Source organism: Zootermopsis nevadensis, unplaced genomic scaffold, assembly GCF_977971745.1.
Source record: "Zootermopsis nevadensis isolate Lab colony 2312 unplaced genomic scaffold, Znev_1.0 Znev_ptg000003l, whole genome shotgun sequence".
NCBI classification, from domain to species: domain Eukaryota; kingdom Metazoa; phylum Arthropoda; class Insecta; order Blattodea; family Termopsidae; genus Zootermopsis; species Zootermopsis nevadensis.
In genome coordinates this window covers 16,773,693-16,791,042 of record NW_028259135.1, presented here as the reverse complement: position 1 = coordinate 16,791,042, position 17,350 = coordinate 16,773,693, and the positions used below count along the sequence as shown (strand labels likewise).

Sequence of the window (17,350 nt, the reverse complement as noted above, 5' to 3'; positions counted from 1 at the left end):
GTTGTTAACACTGCAGTTGTTCCAAGGAGGTGGGAAACTTTCGTAAACTGTGATCCAATAGGCCGACGACAGAGTTCCTATGTTACCATAAGTACCAAAGCCATTATAAAGTTCCCTGGTTAAAGTTCTTATGTGTAGATTCGATGTAAATTAGAAGGCTTTTGATTACAAAAGTTGTGTACCAAAATCTAAGTCACATTCATACAAAGGAAGAAGTTTATAAACATGAACTTTGATTATGTCTGACGTTTCAATACACAAAATAAGGATAATTGACATAAGAAAACATGTTCATGCAGGTCGTAACATAACATTTGCATAAGTTGTATACTTTTGTCGATTGTAGTTTTCTGGGTTGTGACACGATGTAGTTTTAGTACTTGCCAACGTTAAGGAGGAACGCACCGCCTCCATTTTCAACTTTCACTCCAATTCTCAGGGCTGAGGTGATGGCGTCATAACTCACAATACCATAATCAAGACAACTGTTTGTGCGAATTTTGTGTTAAAATCGCATTAATTCACTTTATTTTTAATTAGGTAATGCGAATGCTTGCTTGATAAGTAAATGTAGAACAAAAGTTCTTCACATGTTGCCAAAAAAGTGCCTTAAATACTAGTGCACACCTACAAGCTTTCTCAGCAACAGTCTGCAAACACGTTTCGTCCGTGTTTGTTTTTTCCCGCTGGAAAATGGAAAGCAAGATAAAATGTTTGCAAGTGTGTTCGTGTTTCTGAACACATCATCAGCATATCGTCAGCTATTGCCAAGCCAAGTGCTCAGAATATGGACAAGCTAAAACACCTTTAATCTTGATATTTTGCAACACTTCAAAACCGGTTGCTGCCAATCTGACAAAATGTCTCAGACCAGCTTTATATCATACTTTCAAATGTGCTAAAAGAGTATCACCGTACTTCGTTCCTTATTTCTGAGAGAGTCTAGTCCAGTAAAGTCTGCGATTTCCTTGTCGCCGCATTTCATTTAACACAAATACGATGTTTGTGAATCTGTCGTGGGTTCGAGACCAGGTGAAAATTCTTCTGTAGCTTGATAACTGAGCATAATAGAAGTCAAGCGCCTATGAAAACTGTTTGTTTCAGCGAGGAAATTACATCAACAAAAGTTACAAATAAAAAAAAAATCTGTCCTGGTTTCGATTCCCGGTGAAGATTTTGGGTTTGAGGAAAATTTCTCCCTGATTTTTTAATTCCTCGCAGTAACACTGCGTGGAATCTGCTAGTATTTTAATAGAATGAAAAACGTCTCAATATAATCCATGAGCACCGTATATATGTATAAAGCGTTTTCATTAAGTCACAGAGGGGTGATAACTGGCATCAATTTGAGTTCGTTACCACCCTATGACGCGGGGTCGACTCGGAGCATTATTACGTAAGAATGAAGTACGTGCCAAGAATTGGAATTCGGACTATGCTGACAATGCGAGCCCCTTCTCATCTTGCCAGTAATTTGGGACGGGGAGGTCTAACAGCTCAGTACTGCTGGGTTAGTCGTGAAGAGACAACGGCTGGGTTAGTACCTCTCCGTCTTAATCAACGTCCGTTTCCAGTTTCACCGCAAGTAAGTTCAGTTACTTTTTAGTCTAAAAATATGTATACAATTTTGAGTAAGTTACTTTATTTAAATCATTTTATTCCAAAATGATATTTCAATCTGAATTCATTGATTTTAATTGACAACGAAGCCCGTAATTTCATTTAAAATCAATGTATAGGAAATGTTTTATATAACTGCTAAATGTAAATTTTGGAACTACTGAAAGATTAGACGTCTTAAAACCGGATAAACTGAAGAAGAAGTGGAACTTAGCAAGAAAACAAAACTATCCACAAAATAATCCAAAATACGATTGTACTGAACGAGAATCGAGTGATTCAGCCAAATAAATCAGAACATTGATTAAACTTCATAATCCGCATGCAAGTAAAATGTTTCGCCTATAAGTTAATGTTCACTCCCAGAGGTTATAGAATTTAGGATAAAACAAGCAGTTTCACTGGTGATACCCCAGCCTTATATCTTGATACCAGTACTGAACAAGTTAGGAAATGTACGCATAGCATAATTCTCGCGTTCTCTCTGCTACGGCTTTATTTTTTCATTTCTTAAACGCCAAAGCCAGCGAGGAACTTCAAAATAAAATTTTAACAAAATCAGTCCAACAAATCTCGAGTTCTGAGACAGCCAACAGTTCACTGGATTTAAAGTAATAAAATGTCAATTGTTCATAATGCATAGGCCTATCTTATGCAAGCAAGCAAAATAAGCGTTGATGATGATGGCATGGTAACCAGAACTCAGTTCCTACTTCAAAGAAAAAAAGAATTCATTATTTTTCAGACATCAGTTGAGTAATAGCATTACATAAATAAAATGCTCTTATGTAAAACGGTCTTAAAATGCCTGATTTCAATAATAAATTTAATGGCTTTATAAAAACATGTTTGTTATCACAATCTTATCACAGCAGTAAGTTAATTGTTGTGATTATATTATCAAGGCTTGGCAAAAGGAATCTCACAAAGTCACACAATTATCATGTTTATAATTTTACACACACGTGCGAAATATTCATGTACACTTATCACTTATGAACATGCGCCGAAACACTTTCATACTAAGTAAGATTTCAGGTTATCACGGCGGTTATAAATGTGACTGTCTTCTAGATTATTGGGCGGTGTAGTCTGGTAGTTTACCGACGTTCCAGAGGAACTTGCTGCCTCCATAATCACTACATGGTACAGCAACCCAGAAGGTTATCTTCATTTTTAAACTGCTTTTATAGCTCTGTTTATTCCGTTAAGGAATCATGCTGAAGGCGACTGGCAAAAAAGTTTAGTCCGTACGGAAGTATAGTGTTAAATAAAAGCTTTCTACAGAGCTACTTTTCTTTCATCGATGTCTCAAAATAACCTTCAAAATTTATATCGTCAACACATTGTGACATTCCTACAACGCTGATGTAACTATATATATATATATATATATATATATATATATATATATATAGAGAGAGAGAGAGAGAGAGAGAGAGAGAGAGACATGCATACACAATGTCCCAAAAGTTGCATACACACATTAAACGAATAAAATAAAAGCATTTTAATAAATTAAACCATTACATACGTCACTATTGGCACTTGGCAAATTAGAGAATCTAGTGCACGTGTTCAAAATGACCACTGTCCAAGACTTCTGCAAACACAACACAAAGAGATCGATAACAAGATTAATATTCCGTATAAATCTTTTTGGGACAACCTGTGTGTAGTCTATTATTGGCATTCATTTCCCAGCATCTCTATTAGAACTGTTACAACATACACGCAGAAAAATAAAATACATTATATCACGCATTCTGAATGCTTTAAGAATGTTCCGAGTTCGACGGGTTGTTGCTAAAAATGGCCCATCCATATTTGAAACAAATAAAAACGAGACTGCGCCCCTGGGTGGACTCGAACCACGAACCTTTCGGTTAACAGCCGATTGCGCCACGGAGGCTTGAGATAACATTCTTTAAAATGTTATCGTAATCAGTAGGAATACATATCACAAAATATTGCATAGTAGCTACTGTCTTTCCATTAAGTGTGCGACATCGAAAACAGATCGACGCGAACGAACATTGGCTACAAGGCACAATCAACGCAATGGGGTGTCTGTCCTTCAAGAAAAGAATTTCTCATTTCTATATAAAGTTTATTCTACAATTCTGCGAAGCTTATGGAATGCAGAGGTCTGCATGCGCCACGGCTTGGGCCTAGAAGCACAGATATGACCGCGGACGCACCTACTTCAAACGAAAAGTCATATAGAACATTTCCGGATTTCTCGGGATACTTTTTTAATCCGATATTTTGTACCGTTCCCCAAACGTTAAAATAACCTTAGAGCGTCGTTAAACGCTTCATTAAAAGATTACTGATATGTATGCATTAATACGCTGTAAACAGATCAGGCTTCGTAGGATTTGAGGTTATCACAGCGGTGATTCAGATCAGGCTTCATTCGGTCTGGAATAAATGAATTCGGGCTTAGGTAACATTTGAAGGCAAACCTCGAACTTGGACTGGGTCGGGTCAAATGGTCCTCGAGGGGGTAAAATCATAATATTTCGGCCCGTGCAGATGTCTTACGGCGCCGGTGGCACACATCTGGGTATGAATTAGTTCGAAGCCTTGTCGGCGTGGATGGAATGTATTTATCTTCATGTTGTTTCTTGTCTGGATACGAAGAAGCCTTACAGCTAAGACATGAGAGGAAGTAATGCCAATTTTGTGCGGTAACAGAAATCATTGTCTGTCATGCTACATCCTACGTAACGCAAACCAGGAAGGAAGTGGACACGCGCTCTGGAGGATGCGGCAATTGTGTTACAAGGACAGAATCTAGAAAAATAAATGTAAGTTTCTCCACACTGAAAGAGAACTTGTGTCTGAGCCACAAACAGAACTGCCAACAGCAGGCACATTAAACGTGGACACGGAACATTCTATGCGTTACTTGAACACAGATTACATCTGTTGTGCCTTTTAGCCACGAAATTTGTTGACGGCTCCTGCAATATAAAAGAATAAACGTGGACACGAATGTAGGATGAATTTGAGGTCGTTCTTCATTGTACAAAAAATACTCTTCAACCTTACTTTTATCTGAAATGACAACGGACTTCGTTTCACTTTTGTTTAAGGCACGTTGTTTACGACATGCATAAGTTTGAAGTTTGTTTAAATCGGTTCTGCTAGGACATAAGTGTCACATGTGTGTCGCAAGTTACTTCAGTGGCGCTCTCCCTGAAAGTCGCCTTAAAGTCTCGTGATGCGTGACAGACCGATTTATTATGACGATTAACTTCCCCGGAACTGAGCAAGTTCACTAGGAAAGGAAGTTTAAACGTGGGCGATTTTTCTTTTAGTACACAAATACTTGAATGCATTGTCGGTCCGGTTCTTGGGGTCTCCGTTACTGGAATACGTTTTCTAAATGGCTAAGTCTAAGCAGTTAAAATATTCATTTCTTCAGATAGTCAGGCAGGACAACGCTCGCCGAGCAGCGGAAGCCGCTAAAAGAGTGAGCCAGGAGACCACAGAACGGAAACACGTGGCCAACACAGCCGACGGTAGGATGGTTTATCGCCTCTTAAGCGGAAGGAAGGGAACAATTCTGGTATTGGTCAGATAGTATCCTTTTAGAAACCGCAATAAACTTTGGGATTTAATAAAATTTCTAACGTAAACGTCTGGAAAGACTGCCTCTTCAGCATTTTTAGTCTGCATTTGGTGACCTCACAATTTAAACGAGACCTTGCGTCTGCCTTTTAACTGATAGCACACACAGAGGAGTATGAGGGTGTGGAACACCACAGGTAATATGGGGTGTTCGGGGATCCTCCCCAGGGAAACTTTAGAAATGAAATATGCTTGTTAAGCCATTTCAGCACAAGTACTTCGTATCAGAAGATAAATATATTTAATTAAAGTATTATAGTAAAAAAACACTAAGAATATATTCTGCAAATAATTTATTACTGATATTATTGGTTCATATTATGCCTAAGTACGTGGTTCCGAAACGGCGTACGGATGCTGACGGCTGTGTTTCCAGCAGGTGGATAAATGTGACCCATTGTTCAGAAATTTAAAATGTTTATGTTTATTTGTACAAAAATAAAATAGCATATGAGTAAATATCGCGGCCTTTGGGAAACAGCATTCTAAAATTAGCGGCAGATCAGGTTAACATTGGAATTGTGATTTCGCAATCGGAAACGTGGCGCCATGGCTAATCTGCTTGGTGTCTTGTCCTTCAGCCCAAATTGTCGACAAAGATCATGCCTGGTCGCGTGTGGGCACGCAGCGAAGATCGAATGGTGGAGTGGGTCAGCATGCGGGAAGACCAACTCGCAGGAGCTATCGATGTCATGAGGGAGTCCTTCTTTCCGAACGAGAACATTTCGAAGGCGCTCCGCCTGAACGAGAGAACGCGCGCCTCTGCCCAGACTGAACGTCTTGCCAAACTCGCCGCCAATGACGGAGTCTCCATTGTGGCAGTGGAAGTGGCAACTGGACGAGTTATTGGGGTCGCTTTCAATAAGATTCAGGTCAATTGCCCATTACACACACATCCCTTGCGCAAAGGTGAAACAGGTAAAACTGTCCCTAGTAGAGGCATAGCTCCATATATTCTTCATCTCATCACTAGACGGAGGTGAGCACTGAATAAAAAGATGAGTGGGCCCCAGAGCTGGTCAGGACGTTGAACGAGAAACATCTTGGCCTACGGGAATCGAACCCCGGTCGTCTAGCCCTTAGCCTAGTCACTGTAGCTACTGGCTAAACCATCCCGAAACTCTCATGTGCTAATACAAAGAAGTTAAGTTAAGTTGGCATGATGGTGTAAGGAATGCAGGGAATTGTAGACCTTGGCGCTGGATCAAGGTGAACAGTTCTCTTCAGCTTCATACTCCGACTTCTTTACACCTGGAATTTTGGCCTAAGAGAGTGGAAGATGGAAAAAACTGCATGACAAAGAACTTCATAACTTGTACTGCTCTGCACCAAATATTAACAAAATCAACAAATCACGGAGGCTGAAATGGGGGGTACATGAAGAACTTATGGGGAGACGAGATTCTATTGACACAAATTTAACTGACTTTAAACGCCTACCGTAAAATGTAATTTTCACAGGTAAGAATATGTACGTAACGCTGTACCAATTTGTGCACAATTCAATAACATCCATATTTGAGCATATACTACGACAATTTGTGGTTTATGAATAAACATTTTAAAGAAAACTATAACTGGGCATTAGTTTTCAAAAACAGTGTCAGAGGAGGTTCTTGGCTTGGTCCAATGGGAAAACTATTCTAAGACCCAGGGAATAAAAAAACTTGTATCACGCTGTTTTAGAGTGCCTTTGCTACATAGGTATTTCTGCTGTCTTCAGCAGATCCCGACACCACCAGGAGAGAAGAACATTCTGGAGCAACTTCGAGAGGAGAAAGACAACGACCCATCCTTCGTGGAGGTTCTGAACTACCTCACAAAGGTCAGCAGTTATTTGAAGGCAAAGAAATCTTCATATTCACCGCTGTGAAAACCTCAAATCATACGAATGAATGCTGTGTAGTAATTTTATTGCATTCAGTTCAGAGGATATACAGAGTAGCAGTAAAACAGCCATTTGAATTTCCATTACTGCTTCAGCAAATATTAATTAGATGAAATAGTAATTAAACACACTGATATTGGTTCAAACTGTTGCAACAATGATACCATCAATGATACCCCGCTGACATCACACGCAGTGTGTCACAAAAACGCCTTTGGCATTTAAATGCACTCTAAAGAGTACTGCTTTTAAGACTGTAGTCTAAAAGTCGTGTTTATTTTCAAACTGGTTGTATACTTTTTATAGGTGGAAGGCAAGGTGGACGTTTTCGCTCATTACGGTGTCAACTGCATCCTGGAGCACATGTTCCTGGCCACACTGACAGAATTCTATGGCAGAGGAGTAGGTCGGCGTCTGGTACAAATAACAGAAGAGGTCGCTAATGCCTTGGCAAGCGGAGAAGATGTCATCGCTCCACTTCAAGAAAATACCAATCCCTGGAAGAAAGGCTCTGTACCTAAGGTACAAGCGCTTATGGCTGTATTTACATCGACTGTCTCACAGAAGATTGGCAATTCGCTTGGTTGGGATCAACTTGCCATCGTTAATCATGACGAGCTACTCTTCGAGGGAGAACCTTACAGTCTTCGCATAGGTCCAGATCACCCAACAACTATTCTCATGGGCAAAAAAGTTGTAGCCTAAGGCAGAGTTTCTTAAAAATTCTGACACAGGAACCAACCCTTTTCGTCACAAAAATGACAAAACACCCCTCACACACACCCACACACGTATTTTACAAGTGTAAAAACATCAGAGGATTAACGAAAGGAAACAATTCAATATCTATATAAAAGCAATTACCAATGTGTCAAGAGAAGACGAAGGGCCTTCACCTCCAATAGCAAAGTCTGCCACTGGACACGGTTCCTAGCCTGTACCACCCACCCCAACCTAACCTAAGATCCATCCTCATATTTTCGTCCCAGAACCTCCTCCATCTTCCTAGCGTATTTTTTTTTCAAAACCTTTCCCACCAAAATTATATATACATTCCCTGTTTCCCTCATTATAGCCACATCCCCAACCCATTATAACAACCGGGATTCCATTATCATCACAATACTGTCACTGTAAGCTATTTCCCTGAAAATGTATAATTAATTTTAAAAATACCCAAAAAATAAAACCTGAAAATTTTTTCGGAACTTCCGTATTCCACAACTGTTATTCTTTAAATAACACATTTCGACTTTCACCCATTTCATACATTTCAAGTATTTAACATTACAGGAACGAACTAACACCGTCAAACACATGAAGGGGTAAAGACATTTTAATGTTTTTTCTATCATTCATGACCAAAAACCTTCTCCCTGTTCACTGTGATCAGATCTGGTGAGCAGTGGAAGTATAGAAACAAAGTCGTAACCCTGTTCTCGTGTTAGGAACAGCATCCGGTCTACCTGTCAGAAAAACAAGTCTGTCACGAATCGACCCAAATTATTTTTACACGGGGATCACATAAGGATGTTTCGAAGTGACCGCGGACAAAGAATTCTGACGAGAAGGATTCTGTAATTAAAAGACTGATAAAAGCCATTGGCAGTGGCTGGTCATGCTTTGCAGATTGGCCCATACAAAAACACATACACGTACGAGTATCCTTACTATGACGAATTGTTCTTGGTGTCCTCGGGGTGTTACGACACACTTGATATATTCATACTGAGTAATAGTACAGAAAGCAAGTCCAGTTAGAAAAAAACTGTACAAGGTCTAGTATTATCACTCGTTATATCGACACTGTGGTGGGGTGATTAGACTTTTGTGTGTCCCAAAATTTTCCAGTCCTGTCTTCCTTCGCATTATATCTTTCATTGCGCCAAAACTGCTTATCAGCATCGTTACGCAACCTTGTACTTCTTCAACGAGGCCACAGACAAACAGATCTCGAAATCCGCTTCATAAACGCAATCAGAATGCGGTACAACACAGTCAAACTTTCCTATCTCAATGCATTTGTAATGGTCAATGAATCTCGGAGTTATTTTGCGTTCGCTGTAAAATAAAACTGTGCCAAACAGACCAACTTTAGTTCAATGTGAAGTAACACTGTAAACTGAATTAATATAACGCATGTGAAAACAAAATGTAGAGAGTATTTAATGTAATAAAGAAGCTATCTGTTTCAATTCTTAAAATCTCCAGCAGCTGAGAGATCGCAGGTTTCGCTTCTTTTACCATTCTCCTTAAACGTCGGATGTGAACGCCACAAACAACAAACTCCACACAGAGGAGTCTTTGAGAAGCCGAAACGTTAATACGAGTGATAACGTGGCAGAACAGTACACAATCAATCTACCGTCAACAACAGCATATTATGGACGGCATTTATAAATTGTCCTTGCACTCCACTGGCTTTGATTGGAAACTTTCTCAATTCCATATTCATTGTAGTCGGTGTCAGATAAAAGTACGTGTGAAGGCAAAGTACGGTCCTTGCTGCCGCCATCATCACGGCGATCATCGCAGCAACGGCCTCTGAAACGTCGGTTAACTTCTACCAGACTATAAGGTTCAACGACCCAGAAGACAGACAAGTGAAAACATCAAATCCTACGAAGTAGAGTTTTACAGCAGGACAGCCAAAAATATAACTTTCGCTGTGGCAAGAAACATGTCCTCTTCGCGTTGCGTTACATAACAAGGAAAAGGACTAAGGCCCCCATACACACACAGTTTGCCCTCTCCCTTTCCTTCCCCTTACACGCGCAGATAAACCGGCAGGCTGCGTGCCACAGTCACGGTCTTCCAGCCTATGTCGCCGAGTGCCGTGCAGTCATGTTTAGTTGTTAAAGCATGTCTACAGTTGATGAACTGTTTGCATATGCAGCTATTGCGTGTGTATTGCAAAAAAAAAATAATAAAAAAGGCAAGTTATGGACCAAGCTCTACTTCAAAAAGGGCGTCATTTATTAATTTCTCTGCATAAATCCTTCGTTCATTATTTCCTAATGCTCGTAATTTGGCAGCAGCGACATTTTTTGCAAAGAAGTCAAATTTGTCCTCAGTACAGAAGAACACGAGATAGCAGCAGCAACTAAGCGATTGGCCTGCTGGTATCGTCACACACGTGCGTTCCCCCTGTCACGTGCTATGTCGCACAGGCAGAACTGATGGATTTCCTACAGTCCAAACGATTGGCCGGCCGGCCGCACCACATACAAGAGTTTTTTGCCTTTCAGTCTTCAACTGTGCAGGCCGAACGGCAGTCGAAACTGTGCGTGATTTGGGGTGGGGGTGGGGGGGGGGGGGCAGACAAAAACATAACGATTTGAATTGCGTGACCTTGTCATGTGCTGTATTTACATAACAAGCATCAAGGTAAGATGGTAAAGCCGTAATATTCCTTTCACGACAGGGGAGTTCGTTTTGCGCACGTAGGACGTAAAAGTAAGGTCATATAGCGCGCATGCCACAATTTTGGCAGTATTTGCTTCCGAGTCGCGGTGTCGCCTAGCAGCAAAGAGCCAGCTCCACTGTGGTAAGTGCTATCCACACTATTCCTTTAACTCAAAAATAAATAAAAATACCTTTCGTCGCCAGTTCCGACTTTCCATTATCTTGTCATGTCTTCCGGGAATTCGTAAAGTTATCAGTTTAAGAGTCGTCTAGACTAGAATTTTATATTCTGATGAATGTATTGCACTATTTCCACAAAATGAACGCATTACAGGAAACTCATGTCTGTCAGTAAGTTTCAACTCTAAAAGTATTCAACAGATTTCTACGAAACTTGTTATTCAGGACTACATTACACTAAATAGAGGAGTATTCCTTTCTGGTATGAACCTACATGTCCCACTGGGTGGTACGTTTATGAAAATTCTGTTATATACACCGCTCCCCGGATATACCGCGAGTCTTACTGCCTGACACTGCCGTTGGAAAAAATTCCGAGAAAAATATTAACGTTCTTCTGCAAACCTTGCACTGCAGGAGGCTTCCCCACTCAAATGGCCCAGTGTTTGCGAGAGAACAGCTGATGGAGAGAATCAAACTGTGGCCGATAAAGAACAAAACAGTAGACAAATTGCTATACATTAGTTAGAGATACCCTCGAAGAACAGGAACTCTCAGAGAATATTATCGATATTGACAAAGAAGAATTAGTGTGTGACGAAAACTTTGTTGGAAGCGTCACCAACGCGAAAAGGGCGGATGGAAGTGATGGGGAAACAGAAGAACTAGAGGAGCTGCCTGACGAAGTTCCCACAGATCAGGAAGCAGTACAAGGTCTGTGATTGGGTGGTCAGAGGCACACCAGGAGATTGAGCAAGTACAATTTTTGCAATCAGTGTCTTTAAAAAACATGATCTTGTAAAAACGATTCTCCCGTAAAAACAAAAAAAAATCACAGACTGTTTAAAGAAGTGATCAAATAAATTCCTTGATTGTTTTATAATTATCTATTGCTACATGTTTTTTTGTGAAAATAAATAATTTTTTAAACATTCGTTTGTTCAAACATTAGTATTAACTCTTCCCAAGTGGATTTTTTGGGTGTGCAGGTTGGATTAAAAAAATTAATGCACGGAATCACGGAATAGAGCGTGGTAAATATCGCAAATATCGTCGGATTTCACTTGCGTATATATTCGGAGTCCGTTCGGAACGAGAGTCAATGAATTGGAAAAAATTGATAGGCATCGGTTATAACGCGGGTCAACCCCCCCACCCACCCACCCGAAACCCCGCGGTATAACCGGGGAGCGGGTTTACATTTGAAGTGCTAAAACTTGCTTTTAATGACTTGCTGCTAATCGTGACTCAGGACCAATAGATTTCTAACTGAAAGAAATATACAGTTCCCCTGCTCAACAGCATAGAGCAAAGTCCTTGAGAAATTGATAGTATCATGGTTATCATATCTTATAGTATTGTGAACATGGCCATTTGTCCGTGTGAACATTTTTCCGTGTGAGGTTTTGTCATGGAACCCATTCGACCATATCCTGAAACACTTGAATAAAGTCTGCACTTTCCTGCCCTTTTTACCAAGGACATACGTTTATATCATACACCCATCTACATATACTTCTAACAACTGTTTTTCTTCTTCTTTTCCCCACAGTATTCTGACTAAAACTCTACCTGCATTTCTGAACTTCCCATGAGCCCTCTATGCCCCTCCCACCTTACCCTCCTTGATCTGATCATCTCAATAATATTCGGTGAAGAGAACAAATTAGGTAGCTTCATGTTATGCAGTTGGCTTTATCCTCCTGAGTGCTTCTTCTCTTTTAGGTCTAAATATTATTCTCAGCACCAAGTTCTCAAACACTTTCATTCAGTATTTCCCTTCCAGAGAAAGCTGCATTATAATAGATTCGGTCAGACTATTTTCAGGTTCCTGCTATCAAGATGTTTAACAATATCTTATGATTTTAGAAAGATGACGACTCGAGTGTGGGGACAGAGCACAGAGAAAAAATTAAAATGGGTGACTTTAAGTGCTAAGTATCTTCCTGGAGCTCTGACAGTGATGAGGAATTCTTTCATCATCAATGAAAGTGTCTGCAAGGCGATTGGTTTGGCGCAGAGTGACAAAGCGACACGACAGTTCGAGAATCTAGTGAGACTAATTGCTGAGGATGGCGTCTCCGTGGTTGCAATTGAAATGGAGAGTGATACCGTTGTGGGTGCAGCATTGAATAAAATCCAGGTCATAAACCACCTCATTGTTCTGATCCAAATGTGTAGTGTGCCCAAAACCCTTACCTGCCACACCTTTCTTTCTTTCCTTGTCAAGTCCTTGGCCTCAAATGAGTCTACTATCAGCCCTAAGGATAAGAAGTTTTATGATGAGAGATAAGTATGGAGAATTTTGTGACTGGCAGGGAGAAATCAAAGTATTAGGAGAAAAAGTTTGTCCACTACCATTTCTATGTGGACTGCTGTATGATTGAATCTGGGTCCCTGCAATGAAACACCAGCGACTAACTTGCCTGAGCTGTCACACGAACTGTGCTCTCATTCAGTCCAATTCTCCTGGATGCAAAATCTGTTTTTCCTTCCTTATCCTGGTGCATGAGTTAATCTAAATGAATCCCAGCCGAACTTCTCAAGAATGTGGTTCATCCCGCTTTTATGCCGTTCTTACACTGGTGTCATTGCACCCGGTCTCACTACCATATCTACCACATACAACAGCCAGCTTCACCACTGTGTTGTGTACTCTTAATTTGACATTTTTCCTTACATCTGTTGAAGTTTGTTATAATGTACCTGTTTCCTTCTATTAACAGCAATCTGTTGCCTTCTAAGAAGAACTTCAAACATAAATATTTAACATTTTTACCTGCTTTATTTATTTCTCCATTTGTTACTATTTTCAGTTTGGTCATTTCCATTCCAATCACACAAAAGGCCACATACTTTAGCTTCTCTTTTGATTACCTTTTCCAGATCAAAAGATCAGTGCAAAATTATATAAATTAAAAACCTCTGTCACAGTGACACTGCTGACAACATTCAGATCCAACGCAATAAACCATTCACGTCCTACACTTCCTCACTTCAGCCCATAGAGCACACAGATGCATCCTCTGTCTATTGAGTGTAAACCTACTCATATATTTGCTTATTAGAAGATTCCATGTGCTTTTCACAGAATTCTAATATATTAATATCCCTTTTAATAATATACATTTAATCCAGCACTTGCATAATTCTGTGAGTAGAACCACAGACAGAAAATTACGAATTCCTGCTTTACTCTTATCATATCAAAGAGTTTGTGTGCAATTCTTTGCTCTTTCAGGTTAAAGGAGATCCAAACTGTGCTGGTTTCCTTGACAATCAAATGAAAGCTCCAGATTTAGATCCAGCATACAAGGAACTCCTCAATTTTATGATCCAGGTACAGTAAGTTATACATCCATCAATGAGTATGTTACTCGCTGTCTCCGCAAATTCAGAGATTGCTGGCTTTCATTGAGAAAAAAAAATCAATGTTTATATTTCATATTTACCCCTAAGTTCCTGTGATGGAATATCTATAGATGAAGATGACAAACATATGTGACACTGAAATTATATGGTCAGTCAGCTCAGCTACAAGGCCCTACTGCGGGTTTATTTTCTGAAGAATCATGTTCATCATCATCATCCTTTCCCATATTAGCCCACGAGGCCTGTTATGGTCTCGTATTTTCCATCCAGCTCTTCTGAGGTTGGCCGAGAGATCTTTTCCCAGCAGGGCGGTATTTCAAAATTGCGTTTGGGGAATCTACTGTTGGTCATTCTATCCACATGATTTGTCCAATTTTGTTGATATTGCAAAATGTAGTTCATTACAAGTTCCATCTGAAGTTCTGTCATAATGTCCTCATTTCTCATGTGGTCAAGTTTGGTGTATCCCGCAGTTCTTCTCATGAATCTCATTTCGCAAGCTGTTATTCTGCTAATATCCTGTTTTTTTTTTAAAGTCCAAGCTTCGCTTCCATATGAGAGGACAGGTCTGGCGATATTGTTGTAGAGGCATAAGCGGGTATGTTTCTCAACATTATTGATAATACCCATTAAATTGTATCCCAAATAATTAAATTCATTCACCCTTTCCAGAATTTTATTATCTAGACATATTTTGCTTCGGATGGGTTCTTTACCGCAGAATGCCATGATTTTTGTTTTTTCAGATGAAATTTCCATATTATATTGTCTACAAGAATCATGTTCATTCTGACAAAAGTTATACCATTTACTTTAATGCAATCATCATATTAACCGAAGTTGATATGAATAACCAAACTGTAATTCCCTGTAACACATAAGTGATAAACAATACAGAAGATATGAATCTGTCATGCCAATAAACATGGACATAATAAGTTATAAAGTTGCCACAGTGGAAAACAGTATTCAAAGGGTTGTTTCTAAACAGGAAAATATGATAAACAGATAGATTACATGAAGGAGCCTCTTGAGACAGATATGTGAAATATAACACACACACTGATATTTTCACGTTAATTCTTAATCAGACCGCATTTCTAAATTACACCCAAAGACTTGACTTTAACTATGCAAACAGTTTATTTAAATTACATGTTTAAATTAACGTAGCTTAAAATGCTCATGCTGAGGCCTTTAGACATTTTAAAGAAGAAACAGGTTGGGATTTCCTTGTACAAGTTTCAGAGTCAAAAATACTAGAAGTTTTGAAATTGACTGTCTCCTCTTAATATGAATATGATTTTGGAATAGTTATCCTGTAACTGACAATTAAAAAACTAAAACTGATCTCTGAAATATTTAGAATAAAGATGACAAATTATAAACATTTTATAGGACTTGTAAACAAATTATGTTCATAGTATGTAATGAAATTGGTTTCTGAGTGCAGTCTGATTTATACATGAAGCCACAATGCCAAAATTTCACCCAGTTTCACCTCCATCCAACTCCCATTAGATTCAGAAAATATTGACACCTTAAAACTAATTTAATTTGCAGATGGAGAACAAAGTGGATATCTTTGAACACTATGGAGTCACCAAATTACTGGATCACATGTTTCTGAGCACACATATAGATTATTACGAGAGAGGTATTGCTCATGGCCTTGTGGCTGCAACTGTGGCAATGGCAAGAGCGCTGCAGAGGGGTGAAGACGTTGCAGTGCCAATATCAGACAACAAATACCCTTGGAAAAACATATCAACTCCTCCAGTTCAGGCTGTCATTTCCCTCTTTACATCTCCAATATCACAGAAAATTGGAAAGTCTTTAGGATGGAATGAAATGTATATTGTTAGATATGATCAGTTGTTCTACAGAGGAGAATCTTATGCCTCAAAATTAGATAAAAACTGTCAAACCACTGTATATATGTCTATAAAAATTGATAACTAAGCCTCTCCTTTCATATCTGTTTATAATTATATGATGAAAGAAGGTACTATGATTCTACAAAAACGTATGCACGGCAATGATAGTGAACATAGATCAATGACCACCTCTTGTGGCTATGATGAAGAACATCACGTTCAGGGTCCATATGTCTCCGATCCTATTATCCTGATGCTCTGTTTCTTCAACATGATTCTTAAATTCCCTTGTATGATAAGTCTAAAAGTAATTAGTACTTCAGTGCTCTATGAAAGGGACAAAGAATAAGCAGAGTCAAAATGCACAAAAATTATAAAATATGTATAAATTCTTGAAATGCAAGGCTAACAATTGTATGTGCTGAAGATACCCAAAATATGAAAATACACAGATTGAAGTATGAAATGATTTTGTTTAAAAATAGGTGTGCCCATGAGTATATCACACCATATTTGTACTCAATAAAAATTTTAATTTTAATTTCATCCTATCTCTGCTTAATCGTTTGAAAGACCAGTGAACTCAGAATGAAAAATGTTCAAGAAGCATTAACACATAAAGAAGAAAAGGAGGTACAGTCATCATCTGAAATGCAGACAAATGTGTCCATAATTTGTATAATAACATGTGCACGAGTTTCAAAAACTAATAAAGAATCTGTATTTTAAATTCTTCAGAAAGATGAGGAATTGTTTCAAATCTCTCTGATAATGGGATGGTTTTGATATACGAGTTAGTTCGAGGAGCAATCTTATTTGGTACTCAAAGAGTAAGACTGGAAATGGGAAACCTACAAGTAACTAAGATAAATATAAAATTGTTAGACAAAACAGCACAGAAAAACTGAACCTGGAAATCAATCAGTCAATAATACCATCCTTGTCAATTAGTGGCAGCAGAAGAAATAGTGAGGGCATGGGCAAGTGGCCCTTAGATATGTGATCAGGGTTAATTTTTTCCTAGCATCATAGCCAAAGTACTTACAAACAGAGAAACCCATATCTAGTGACTGTACATGTGTTTTGGACACAACTTTTTTTTTTCTGAAATCAGTATCCAGTTTCAGTATTTTCAGTACAAATAGAAAATTATGATGTAATACCACCCATTTAAAATGACATGTTAAACTTCAAATTTGTATTTGTTACAACATATGAATAGTTTATCTGATTCAAGAAATTATTAAATCTGAATTACACAATATAATCATCATCATCTGTGGCTCTACAATCCAGTGTGGGTCTTGGACACCTCTTTTGGACATTAGACATTTGGTAGGACTCCTTGGATGAGTGATCAGCCCATCAC

At 38.9% G+C, this 17,350-nt stretch overlaps 2 protein-coding genes and 1 long non-coding RNA gene across 7 annotated transcripts in view; 2 read left to right on the top strand and 1 right to left on the bottom strand.

Annotated features, from left to right (window-relative positions):
• LOC147875010 (uncharacterized) overlaps positions 1-17,350 on the bottom strand; it is a 69,612-nt gene that overhangs the window by 50,022 nt on the left and 2,240 nt on the right. The window lies entirely within an intron of this gene.
• LOC110827934 (uncharacterized) lies at positions 1,388-9,342 on the top strand. Of its 2 annotated transcripts, XM_022060109.2 has the most exons (5): positions 1,533-1,585; positions 5,054-5,150; positions 5,841-6,131; positions 6,986-7,084; positions 7,454-9,342. In XM_022060109.2, exons 3-5 carry the CDS (start codon positions 5,862-5,864, stop codon positions 7,850-7,852), a joined length of 768 nt encoding a protein of 255 aa, XP_021915801.1. In that variant the 5' UTR covers positions 1,533-1,585; positions 5,054-5,150; positions 5,841-5,861; the 3' UTR covers positions 7,853-9,342. The 2 variants fall into 2 exon arrangements, with proteins under 2 accessions (XP_021915799.1, XP_021915801.1); XM_022060107.2 differs by lacking the exon at positions 5,054-5,150 and having other exon boundaries at positions 1,388-1,585.
• On the top strand, positions 10,431-16,527 carry LOC110827935 (uncharacterized). 4 transcript variants are annotated; one of them, XM_087359383.1, is made up of 5 exons: positions 10,541-10,694; positions 11,150-11,485; positions 12,602-12,875; positions 13,974-14,072; positions 15,668-16,527. In XM_087359383.1, exons 3-5 carry the CDS (start codon positions 12,606-12,608, stop codon positions 16,064-16,066), a joined length of 768 nt encoding a protein of 255 aa, XP_087215509.1. In that variant the 5' UTR covers positions 10,541-10,694; positions 11,150-11,485; positions 12,602-12,605; the 3' UTR covers positions 16,067-16,527. The 4 variants fall into 4 exon arrangements, with proteins under 4 accessions (XP_087215502.1, XP_087215509.1, XP_087215510.1 ...); XM_087359384.1 differs by lacking the exon at positions 11,150-11,485 and adding an exon at positions 14,641-14,702 and having other exon boundaries at positions 15,668-15,877; XM_087359376.1 differs by lacking the exons at positions 10,541-10,694; positions 11,150-11,485 and adding an exon at positions 10,431-10,534.